Genomic DNA, 12,069 nt, shown 5'->3' on the forward strand with positions numbered 1-12,069 from the left:
CATTGTGCCGCCGTGGGCTGGCACCGGTTGGCAGCCTCGCTGTCTCTCTGTGTTTTCCTCAGATCTAGGATTTTCTGATAAATTGCTCATCTGTATCTCTCGTTCACCAAAGTCAAGGTCCACAATGAGTTCAACAGCATTAGCCTGAACTACAGTGGAACCCTTTCGCCTTCCGGAGTAAGACTTTTTAACCTTGATTCAGGTCTGGGGGGGGGGGGGGTCTGGTCGGGGGTCAAGCTGGTTAGAGCTTTCTCTGCAGACCCTTTAAACAGCGTGTGCATGCCCCAGAGGGCTGTGGCTAAGATTAGGGTTTTCTCTGTTGGGAGAATTTATTAAAAGACGCACCGGCTGGATGCAAGCTCAAGGAGCCATCTAGAAGTCTGTAGTTGCTGATTGACTTGGAGGTGAGCAATCAGCCGTGTGACCAGTTTCGCGACTGCAAAAGCGCTTTTCTGCAGCGCGTTCATCTTTTATGGTTTAAAATAGCAACTGAAGACCTGCTCGGTTCTTGTGCTACCTCAGAGCCGCTTTGGTTGCTGTGGCAATAGACCTTCGTTGAGCTCTTTGCTGTAAAACAAGCCCAGTTTACACGCGTGGAACTTTGATCACACAAATTGTGCAAAGGTGCGTTCAACTGCACCCTCAGGAGCGACACCTTGCTGTCGGCGTCCCGCGTTCGGCCGTTCGCGGCAGCGCTCTGCTGCTCGGAGGGAAGAGCTTTGCCCAAAGCCTCCCTGCATCAATTCTAGCATCAAGGAGGGAGAAAGCCTACACCCGAGCTCCAGCCATGCAGGTTAACACCGGGGCTGGGCATTCAGTATCGTCAGCAGTCCTATCGATCCCCCGCAGCGTTGCCTGCGCTCAGCTCCTGCTTTGGGCCGGCTCTGTCCTTCCTAAAGGTCCTGCTCGGAGCTGGAGCTAAGCTGAGTCCCCGGAAAGCGCAACAGCGCTTGCCAAGGCTGGGAGGCAAGGCTAAAGCATTTGGGAAGTTTGGGAAGGGATTTGTCCTGTCCTCCAGACACTGCTCTTGTAAGCTCTCCTCCTCAAGGAAGCTTGTGAGCATTTGTCCGGATGTCACGGCAGCAAGAACTTGTAAGTCACATAGGAGCGTCATGTGTCTGCTGGCGCCCAAGTGTGTGTCATGCTGCCCAGAGGGCCGTGGGAAAGGATAGCTTGACCTGGGGTTTGCCTGTGCAGGCGGTCGGAGCAAATGCTAGTGCGTCAGAGTGGGTCTGTGGCGTTTTACCAGGAGAAGAAAAAGTGATGGTGGGGAGCTTGGGTTTAGACGAGCTTTTTTTTTTCCCCCATTGAAAAATTTTGTAGCTCTGGCCTTAAAATAGGTGCCTTCAGTGGCGAACTTCAGCCAAATGCAGTCTGGCCAGTGGCCCACTTGAGCTGGGGTCGGTCTGGTTGGGCTGGTGCCGTTCTGGCTGTTGGTCCAGATGAGGCTGGTGTCCTGCCTCTGCTGGTGGCTTACTGGAGGTGAGAAGGGCCAGGACACTGCTGGTGCCTTTGGCAGGAGAACGGCAAGGCTATGCTGGGGCAACAAGGGCCCCGGGCCCGTTAGGTGGACTGGTTGTACTAGCAAAACATTTTTTTAAGTGTTTACTCTTATGGGAGGGGTTGGATTTCCTTGTGAAATGGTCCATGAACAATGGACCTTTGTTCAATGAACATATTTCTGTTGTGCAGAAATATGGGGGTGTAACTTCCTCACTGAGGGCCTGCTCCTGCACCCCTTCAATCCTGTGGGGACAAGCCTCTCTGAAAACATCTTGTGATGTGATCAAGGCAGGACCGAACTCTCTTTGGAGCACAGATAGCTCATCTTTCTTCACAAAAGCTCTGTGCTTCTCCGGAGCTGAAAGCAGTGTGCCTCTTGTGGAAAGCATTTCTGCTTTGTAGTCGGTCCCTGTCCTATCTCGAGTCCCGAACTAGTCAGAGCTTTCTTCTTCTCCCTGTTCTGAAAAAAATCCTAAAGGTGAAATATTATTAGGATTTTTCTTATTTGGACCTGCAGGGAGCAATTTCTCCTGAAAGCTGTTTGCCCTTGCTGAGGGCTATAATCCTTCCAACTGAGCAGCTCCAGTCTCAGAGCACCTCACCAGAGGGGTATCGCCGTGGCTCGCCGTGGGTCACGCTCAGACGTAGGGCAGTCTTGCATGACTGGTGCAAGATCACTGGTAAGATGTACCAGTGGTCTCCAGTGTGCGCCAGGTAGTGATTGCTGTAGCCTTTTGCACTTGGGCTAAAGGTGCCTTTGGCTCAGCGAGAGCAGCGTTAATTGTATCACAACCCTTTTACTTTAATATTGAGTTGACCACACTGGCTTTCCACATCACAGTAATATGGGAAGGAGGAAAATTGGTTTATGCACAGCATGTTCTAATTAATAAGTGCCTGTAGGTGAAGGAAAGATGACTGTGTCTGAAGTGTCTTTCCTTGTGAGATAGAGAGGCAGTTTGACATTTAATAGCATTGAGATAACGTTGACCAAGGGCTACTTAGGTGCGTAGTTTGCACTGTTGTGTACTAAGGCACTAAATAACTTTCTGAAGCTTTTTAAGCTTAATTTAAGATCACATTGAAGATAGCTAACATAGGCATTAGCTGGTAAAGAGGTGCTCACATGCCTCGTTCCCTGCAGCCCCTCTTGCCAAGCTATGCTGGAGAACGCAGTCTGAGACAACATACTGAGACTCAGGAAGATGCAGGCTCAGTCTCGGGCTGTGGTAGCGTCAGCGGAGAAGTGGCTCTGCCTTATGCGGGTGCGCTCGGCTTGCTGGGTGCATGCATGGGTCTCCTTGCTCCTGTGCCAAGCTCCCATGCCTCTACATGCTACTGGCAAGCAGCTGATCAGGAAGAGCACGGGGGAGCCGTGCAGCTGCTGGGAAACGCTTGGGATGGCAGCAGGAGACCACTTCTCTTGTTCCCATCACATACCTTAAAAGTCTGTCCCACAGATAATGCTGAAGATATTGGTAGTGGAGCGGCTACGTGCTTCACAGACAGAGACCCAAGTCTGTGTTGTACGCCTCATTTGCACCTTGGCAAGAAACTGTGCTGGTGACCTTTTGGAACAGTACAGCTAATAGCATGCTGGAGAAATATTCAAGAGTACTAAGCAGGACTGGGAAGGTTGAGGGTGGCTTCTTCATGGAGAGTGAGTCAAAACTGGGGAACAGATGTTTGCTGCAACGTGCCTCAATTAGAAAATGTTGCTGCTAAATAAAAATGTCTTGGAAGCTAGTCAAGAGCAAACAGCCCTGCCGTTGGGCCATCTTGGCTTGCAGCGCATCTGCTGGGGCCGGACTGGGCAGCAGATTAAAGCGAGAGCAGCTTAAAGGGCGAAGTGAACGGAGATGAAAGATGGGATCCCAAAAGGCAGGAGCGCTGCTCGGCCAGCAGCAGCCCGAGGAGGAAAAGTGAAAAATGTAGCTGCCCTTGAGCATCTTCTGGCGCTTATGGACCTGAGGGAGGGCTGTTGGGAGCTGGTGGCTCGGGAAGTGAAGGCATGTTCACCTCCTGGTTGGGGGTTGAAAGTGCCCCCTGCAACACCACATGTAATAACCTTCAGCCTGTGGGAATATTTTGGGCATTTGCGAGTGGTCTCTTGCTGCTCTGTGCCTTCAGATAACCTATCTGCCTGTGGACATGGGTGCTTATTCTAGTCCACAGTACAGTACAGTACAGTAGCTCCTGGGTCTTGGTTCTGATTCATGTGTCCCCATAAAAGCAGGATGGCTGGGTGATTATGGACCTAGCCCACGAGGCTTTCGCAAGGCTCCTCCAGGCCTCGGTGCCCACAGAGACTGTGAGACCATGTGCTGTCTGTGCGAGCAGTGGGTAGCCCACTGCTCTGGAGCTGCTGTGAATGCAGTGATTGCACTCAAAGCTTTTTTTGGGAGGTCTCCAAAAAAGCAATCTGTATTACAGAGTGTGCAGGAGAGGAAGACCTCATAATACAGCCTGGGAGGTTAAAGGGAAGGAAAAGGGTATCTGGATAGACCTGTGCAATTGGACGAGGCCAGCTTTGGGGTTCCTGAGAAAACCAGGGTGGGCTAAAGCTAGCCAGGTCCCAAGGATAGCTGCCGGTGCCCTTTTGCAGCATTAGCATTTCCCTGCTTGTGTCGGCAGCCCTTGGGGAAGGAGGCTGCGGCATTTATTGTCTGGTGTCCTCTAAAGCTTCACTCTCAGCCATCCCCTCTTCTCTGGAGGCCAGCTGGTGGGAGCACTGCTCAGAGCGGGGACGGCAGGTTTGTAATATTTGAGAAATAAAGAAACCATAATGTTTGAGTCCTTCCCGTGAGACCCTCTGCATTCCCAGAGGCTTTCATGTCTAACATGCACATCAAAAAGGGAAATGTAAGGGAAGAGATGAAAAGGAGGAGGTTGGGTAGAAGAACGCCTGCCAGTGCAGTGCCAGCCCTCTGCCCGGCGGATGGCTTCACGCAGAGCCTGCGGGCCGCGGGGACTGCTGGGCCATCCCCGGAGCCGCAAACCCTGCATGAGCCCTGCGACGCGGCGAGCTTTGGCCAGGCTCTGCAGCGTCTGCAGCCTGGCTGTGACTGCACGTGTGCGGCTGAGGCTCGGGGGGACGGGGAGCATCGTCAGCTCCCCGTTCTGGCGGAGGCAGCAGATCCTGCAGGAGTACCACTTTCCCTGGTGCATCTGTCCCAGCGGGCGGGCACGCAGGCTCTGCATGCTCCTTGCGGGCACGGACGGGCAGGGGGGAGGAGAAGAGGAGAGGAAGGAGGGCTAGCAGGTAGAGGAGGCTGCTCCATGCCCTTTGGGGGCGGTGGGGACATGAGCATGTGGCTGTCCCCTCGGCAGCGTGAGGGCTCACCAGGCTCGCTGTCTTCGTTCGCAGGTGTACGAAAGCGGCAGCAACGTGGACCAGTTTGTGACCCGCTTCCTGCTGAAGGAGACGGCCAACCAGACCCAGTCGCTGCTGAGCTCCGTGGAGAGCGCTGTCGACGCCATCGACGAGCAAACCAACCTGGCCAGGTCTGTGGTGCCTCCTGTCCTCTGGCCGTCAGACAAACCTGCTTGCTTTTTAGCTTGCCTTTTCACGTTTAGCTGGCTTGCACATTTTATTTTATTGCCAGGGTGGGGAAGAAGGAGGTAGATGCTGCTTTGATCCTTCTGTGGTCATCTTTTGGTAGGACAAATTTTTGTCAAAAAGTTGATCGAAGAACCTCAATGGGAAGCTCAGATTGGTGGGCTGTACAGGCAAAGGCCAAAAAGACAGAAGATGCCAAAAACTGAGAAGTTTTGGTCCAAATAGCCCCTGCTAGACCTGTGCTTTGCATGTGCTCTCAGGCCGATGCTGCTTGAGGGTTGCAGACTCCAGGGCCAGCGGGCTCTATCGGGGCAGGTCCCCGCTCTGGTGTCCATCAGCATGGCTCGTGTCAGGGGAGGGAAATTGCACGTGATGAGTGTCTGTACAGGAGTGATGAGGGAGCCCAGGGCACGATCCCCACCATGGTGGCCGGCCCATTGGACGGCCTGAGGACGCTGGGCTGCACAGCTCTGTCTGCTGGGCTGTGGTGGCTGGCTTTACTGACATGGAAGTGGAATAGTCACGGTCGTCTTTTGGTAAGAAAAGAAATAATGTTGCAGCAAATGAGAGCACCTAAGATGGAGTGCTCGCGAAGAAGCGTAATATTGGCCATTTGCCTGCCGGGACAGTATTTCTATCCGTCTTTTTTATTAACAAATAATGATTTAAAAGAAGGTCGGAGGAGCCTGAAGCTACATCTCATCCTGCTTTTCTCTCACCTTCCTCTCTGCTTTGCACGTGTCACATCTCTGTTGACCTTGGGACACCTTTATCACACACTTGAACTGGCGAAGGCGATAAAATGCAGTGACCTGTGTTTTCCTGGTGTGCCTCTGAGCTCAACATTTGGGGCTGTTTGATTGCTCGTGGTTAGTCTTATCTCAGCGCTCCTCCCTGCACCCCTTTCCCTCCTCCCAGGGCCTCAGGTCCTTTGGCACCTACTGTAAGCCTTTTGGTGGCACCACCAAACCATCGTCCTCCTCTTTGCTGCTCTGCCTGGCCTCCTCGAGCGCCCTCAGGGCTTTCCTCCGCTGCTCTGTCCTGACCTCCTTGCCCTGGCCCTAACACACAGCCTCAGGTCCCCTCTCCATCCCTGAGCCGTGCAAGGGGAGATGCTCCGGTGGGTTTCCAACCCAGGAGACAGCACCAGGCATCTCCTCCACCTTTGCCCTTGAGGATCCCCACTGAGCTTTGCTCAGCGCCGTTATCAGCTCATCGTAGTTCATTCGCTCACAAAACTTTTCGGCTGCGACCGAGGCTGGCAGCCAGCCCACCCACCGCATTGCCAAGGCGGCTTTGCGGTCTGCAGCTGCTTTGGGAGGTTTTCAGACTTCCTCTCTATGCTGTTTATGTGCCACTGCGGTAACCCCTGCTCTTACAAAATGCTGATATCTAGGATCCGGATGGGAGACGGTCACAGAGAAGTGGCAAAAAGGAGGCTGAAAGCCCAGGCAGTGGCAGTACGGATCGGTACGGGTATCCTGTGCTCCGTCTCGGCACAGTCGGGGCTCCCAGCAGAGGCGACTGACCTCCTTCGCTCTCGGCTGGGGGCTTTCGCACATCCAGGGCATGCTCTGAGTTTGGAAAAGGCAGAGGAGACGAGTTTCAGGATTTCTTTTCTCAAAGGCAGTCAGAGCTAAAAAGTACGGGGACGTCCAGAACCGTAGCCCAAACCTCAGCCCAGCCTTCCTGCTTGTTCAAATGTCACTCGTCTCCCTGGAGTAACGAGATCACTGACTGTAACCAGGACACGTTGCCATAGGAACTGTTTCGGGACTATCAGATGCTCATGAAGAGAATCTGTTTCCTGCCATATCTGAAAATCAGGAAGTCGCAAGGGTGCTTGTAGAGTGCATTATTTTCAATACATTGCAGATCAGCAGATGGGAGCGGGGCACCATCTCGTGTATTGTAAATAGGGCAGCGTTCAGCCTGAGCTGGAGAACCGTGGAAACTGCCGTTTGACAAAAGCGGGGGGGGGGGGGAGTGCGAGCAACTTTTCTGTGTTGCTTTTCCCATCTCTTTTTGATCAATTTGAATGCTGAGGGAGATCTGTCAATAGCCAGGCTCTTCTGAGCAACTTGCAAATGCTCTACATACCCCAAAAATAAATGGGCACTGTCCCCTAGCTGCTGGGGGGGGGGATCAGTGGGCCGAGCTCGCCCTGGACGGTCCTTTTGTGTTTCCAGGTAGCTATTTGCCCTTGCAAAACCTTGAAATCCACCCTGTCTGCTTTGTATCTCTGAATCCTTTGGCCGTTTAGTTACATGGGTACCTGTTGCCTGGGATTTGGGGGCATCCTGGATTTCCAGTGCGCAGCACGCCCCTGTAGCCTAGCCAAAACCTGGGCCAGCTAAATCCCACTTCCCTTTTTACCTCCTACATGAGCACAGGAGAAGCAGACCTGCCTGTGCCGAAATGTTTTGTTACAGGCAGATCTTGCCATTCAGTGAGAACAGCCCCTTCCTGACCTGGTGGCTGGAGACTGTAGCTAATGCCGTGCATCATGCAAGCGGAGGGGAGAAGCAGCAGCTTGCCGGGCTGCCGACCTTTCATTTAATAGGAGGAGCAACGCGTCCACTGTGCTTTGGGTTTTAACCTCAGTAAACACATCCGGGCTGCCAGAGCAGCAAACTGGTCTCGTGGGAGCCGTTGGTGTTTGGGACACGGGGATGCAGTGCCGGCAGTGCAGCGGCGTTTGAAAGGGAACCGAGAGGATGCACTGAGCGCCCTGGGCTCCGGGACTCCGGAGAGCCGACGGTCATCCAGCAGCACGCTCACTTCCCTGGGCCGCAGGGTAGGAACGGCCGGCTTCACGTTTCGGGTTTCTCTCCTTTCCCCAGCTGGCTCTGCCCCATAGAGCAATCTTGGCCTTCACAATACGTGGCCAGCCCACCCGTAGGACGCAAACCGAAGGGGCACAGGGGCCTCTTCTCTCCCTCTCCCATCCCGTGCTGCTGCCGAGATTTTCCTTTTGCAGCTGCCTCTGGGCCTGGCTGAAGCAGACGCTGCAGCAGCAGGGCACCCTCCTGGCCGGCGCACAGCCGGTGCACCGTGGGATGTCCCCCTCTTGCCTCCGTGCCACCTCCCAGGCAGCCACCAAAAAAGAAAAACAAATTTGAAAAACCCCCAAAGCTCCCTGGATGCAGCCCTATCCCAAGCTTGTCTCCAGTGGCTTTGCCAAGGATGGGCAGAAGAAAAAAGAAGCTTCTGGCCTTGCCTGCTCTTGCAGACACTTGGCTTGCAGTATGGCTCTTGAGTCCCAAGGCGACCTGCGCACGCTGTTGCCAAGATGAAGCAGCTCTAAATCAATGATGCTAAGAATTATTTGCAGTAAAATGACCTTGCCTGCACATTCAACACCTGAATGGACTTGGGCAGCTTGGACAACATCTCGGGAGCCTTCCTAGGTGCAGGGCTGTTGGCTTCATGGACCCTCATTGGTTTCTTCTCATTTTGGCCTGCCCCAAACCCTCATGTAAGGCACAAGGCAAAACAGATGGGAGGAGTAAGGGCTGGTTGGAAACAATGGGGAGGAAAACAATGGGGAGTCCAACTGCGGATGGAGCAATTAGAGCTGGTGAAAGACTTTGCTTTCTTATATTTACCCATGGGTGGGCCCTGTACATAATGAAGAGTATTGTGGTTGTTTTCTCATGGAGATAATATCCCTCCACCCCCTGCCAAATTATCTCACTTGTCAGCACAAAGACAAAGAGACGCCCAAAAAGCACAGAACTAGAGGCTTGTAAAATGCAGCGCTGGGAGAGCAAGGAGCGCAAGCCGGAGACACCTCATTAAACTGTGATTAAAAAGAAACCACTGTCTGTTCTTGCATAATTTCCTGCCTATTGGCAGGGGATTATTCACTGCCCGACAGCGGGCTCATCGCACACGCCGTAGGGACGTGCGCACCCCTCGCCCCCCCCGGACCTTTTAGCACCGCTCTCGCCTCATTGTCTTGGGGTGCCACCTCTCAGGACGTCTGCTTGTCACCTCCCTCCGAGAGCACGAGATGGGAGGCTGCGAGCCGCCACGAGGTCCTTGGAGAGCTGTAAGCGGCAGCGGACTGTCATTGGGGCGACAGCAGAAGAGCCGCCGTGTTTTCTTTCACAAGGCATAAATTGCAAAGCGCAGGGCTTGTCATTGGGGGGGGCCATCAGGCCCACCGGCCCCCCCCCCCCTTTTGCCTGGCGATGCTCGTGGGAAAGCAGCACCCGCTTCTGAGTGGCCGGAGCAGTGAAGGGGCAGTAGGGATGGAGAGATAGGTGTAACGTTCACTGTGGCTCGGGGAGGGTACGTGTCCTGCCCAGGGGGACCGGGGGGGGGGGGGGGGGGGTCCCAAAGCAGGCAGGTTTCGGCCGCTGCGTGCCGCGTTGCGACACAGAACTGGGGTCCTGCCCGGTTTGGTGGCAGCGGCTCGTGCCATCAGGCTGCCCCGCTCCCGCGGCGGGATCCTGGCGCCCACGGTCCACACGCTGCCCCTACGAGGGGGCTTCACCCATCTGCTAGTTACCGAAGCTCTCCGACTGCCAAACCAGCCCAAGCGAAACGCACGCAGCCTACCGGCGCCGAATACCACGCGTTTGGTATGGGTATGGTCTGCCTTGCTTTAAAGCGACAACTGATGGGAACCGACTCTCGATTTTTGTTCTAATTTGGCCCCACTTCCAACATCAGGGCGATGCTAAAGCCGTGTGGGGGTCTGGGGGAGCGTCCCCTTGCCCTACTAGCTGACCATTTCTTGTCTTTTTAAAAAAGCCCCGTCCTCGGGCCGGCAGCAGAAGGGGCTGGTTCTCCCCGCGAGCAGAGGGCCCCGGCTCTGCCCTCGCTAAGCGCCTGCTCTGCCGTTGCAGGCACTGGCACGGTAAAGCCGGCCACGCGCTGATGGACACCTGGTACGACAGCCCCGGGCCGAACTACTCTCCTAGCAGCCGGACAGTGCCCAAGGAGCAGAGGAAAAGCTTCCAGCCGGGTAAGCGGCTCCGACGTGCCCGCTGAGGCCGGGAGGGAAGCTGGCACGCGGGCGCGCTGCGCTGCGGCGCAGCTCCGCTCCGGCGCTGCGGCGGGACTCGGTCAGGCCCTCGTGCCGGGGGAGCCCCCCGAGGGCGCCGTGCCCCCCGCCGCGGCACTCGGCTTCTCCGCTCGCCGCAGGGTCTCCGGACGCCAAGGAGGAAGGGCTGGAAGGGCAGATTAACAGGTTAGCCGAGCTGATCGGACGGCTGGAGGAGAAGGTAAAGGCGGGCTGGGGCGCGTTTCGGGGGGGGGGGGGGTCTGCTCGCGGGGCTGTCGCGCAAACCTGTCCGTGGCTGCTTGGCCGACCGGCCGTGCCCACCAGCGATGGTACTGGTGACACTGGTGCTGACAGCGGCTACTGAATGCAGGAATGGGTAACGGTGACTTGTTTCAACAAGGGAGGACCCCCCCCCCCGGCCCCCGGCCCCCAACCAAGGCGAAGTCTCTCGCTGAGGCTGCCTTACTCCATCTAGGGACCGAAGGCGACGTTGGGTCCCGCGTGGTCCGGTTGTGGCGGCTGCGAGCGGGGAAGGGAGCCGGGCTGGGATTCCCCCCCGCGCCGGGAGGACGCTGCCGGGGCTCCCCGGCCACCGCCGCCTCGGCCCGGCCCCGGCCTGGCGCCCCGAGCGGGACGGCCTCCCCCGGCCCTCCCCGTGCAGCAGGGCTGAGTTTGCCGCCGGCACCCTCTCTGCAGGAGAGGGGCAGGGCCGCGCCGACCTCAGCCCGCCTCGCTCACCCCGGGGTGGGGGGGGTGGGGGGGTGTTTTTTTTTCCCCCTGTCCTTTCCCAGACTCTCTGGTTCGACCTGCACCAGCGGCTGTCCGACGGCGAAAGCACCGCTTGCGCGGTGAGTCGGGGTGGGGAGAGGGCCCTTCCGGCGGCGCGGCCGGCCGGCTGGAGGAGGCCCTGGCGGCGGCGGGAAGGCGAGGGGGGCGCGAAGGCGGCGCGGGGCCTGACGCCCTCCTGTCCGCCCGCGCGGCCGGGCAGTACCTCCTGCTGGTGCGGCACGAGATGACGGTGGCGCACAAGCACCTGGGCGAGTTTTGCAGCTCCCTGAAGCAGTACCTGAAGAGCGTGGCCGGGCAGCGCGACTGCTTCCAGTGAGTAGCGGCGGGGTGGGGGCCGCGAGGGTGGTGGGGTGTCCCTGTACCCCCCCCCCGGCTGCGGGGTTCAGTCAGTCAGCAAAAGCCCTTTCCCCGCGCCCCCGGCTTGCCCCGAGCCGGCAGCGCTCAGCGCCTTCCCGTCTCCGACCAGCGTAACCGCGGTGAAGCTGCCGGACGGCGTCACCTTCGTCGTCTACGAGTTCTGGGAGACCGAAGAGGACTGGAAGAGGTAGGAGAGGCGCCCGCAAGCCCGCGCGGGGCGGCAGCGCTCCTGGGGCCGGGATGGCGGCGGTGAGGCCCCCCCCCCGACCCGCCACCGCCGGCCCCGACCCCGGCTGACGGCTGCGGGGCGCAGGAGCTGTTGGGTCGGGAGCTGTTGCTCCGGGGCTGCCGGCAGTCACGGCCGCCCCCCGAGCGGCCCCGGCACGGAGATTGGGGGGCCGGGAGGCGCGAGGTTGTAACCAGCTCCCCGCCTCGGCCGCAGGCACCTGCAGAGCGCCGCCTGCAAGGGCTTCCAGCACGTGAAGGTGGACGCGCTGAGCCAGCCCGAGGCGGTGTCCAGCGTCGCCGTGCCAGGTAGGAGCCGGGCCGGCCACGTACGTGCGGGCGCTGAGCAGCTGGGGAAGGGGAAAAGGGGCTGTTAGTGGGACTGAAGCTCCAGAGATGTTTCCGTCAGCCAGCGCGTGGGGTCCCTGCCTAGCGCAGGACGGGGGCTGCGGGGCCTTGCCCAGCCTTTTGGATGGCTCCCCCGTGGCAGCGGGGAGCTGGCCTGCGGCCCGTCCCTCGCGCTGTCTCGTCCCCTGCCGGGAGGGCTGTACCCGGGCCGGGTCCCCGCCGCCCCGAAGGGCGCACGTGGCCGTGGGGACGCGCGGCACCCCGGGGAGGCGCC

General features: G+C 57.7%; 1 protein-coding gene across 3 annotated transcripts in view; it reads left to right on the forward strand.

Annotated features, from left to right (window-relative positions):
• Positions 1–12,069, forward strand: part of NECAB2 (N-terminal EF-hand calcium binding protein 2) — a 122,055-nt gene that overhangs the window by 109,206 nt on the left and 780 nt on the right. For all 3 annotated transcript variants that reach the window (XM_068956106.1, XM_068956108.1, XM_068956109.1), the window contains 7 exons: positions 4,871–5,007; positions 9,919–10,037; positions 10,217–10,296; positions 10,868–10,924; positions 11,065–11,177; positions 11,332–11,409; positions 11,665–11,756. In XM_068956106.1, the coding sequence (XP_068812207.1) occupies positions 4,871–5,007; positions 9,919–10,037; positions 10,217–10,296; positions 10,868–10,924; positions 11,065–11,177; positions 11,332–11,409; positions 11,665–11,756 (676 nt within the window). The remainder of the gene's footprint in view (positions 1–4,870; positions 5,008–9,918; positions 10,038–10,216; positions 10,297–10,867; positions 10,925–11,064; positions 11,178–11,331; positions 11,410–11,664; positions 11,757–12,069) is intronic.

Source organism: Struthio camelus, chromosome 10, assembly GCF_040807025.1.
Source record: "Struthio camelus isolate bStrCam1 chromosome 10, bStrCam1.hap1, whole genome shotgun sequence".
NCBI classification, from domain to species: Eukaryota; Metazoa; Chordata; class Aves; order Struthioniformes; family Struthionidae; genus Struthio; species Struthio camelus.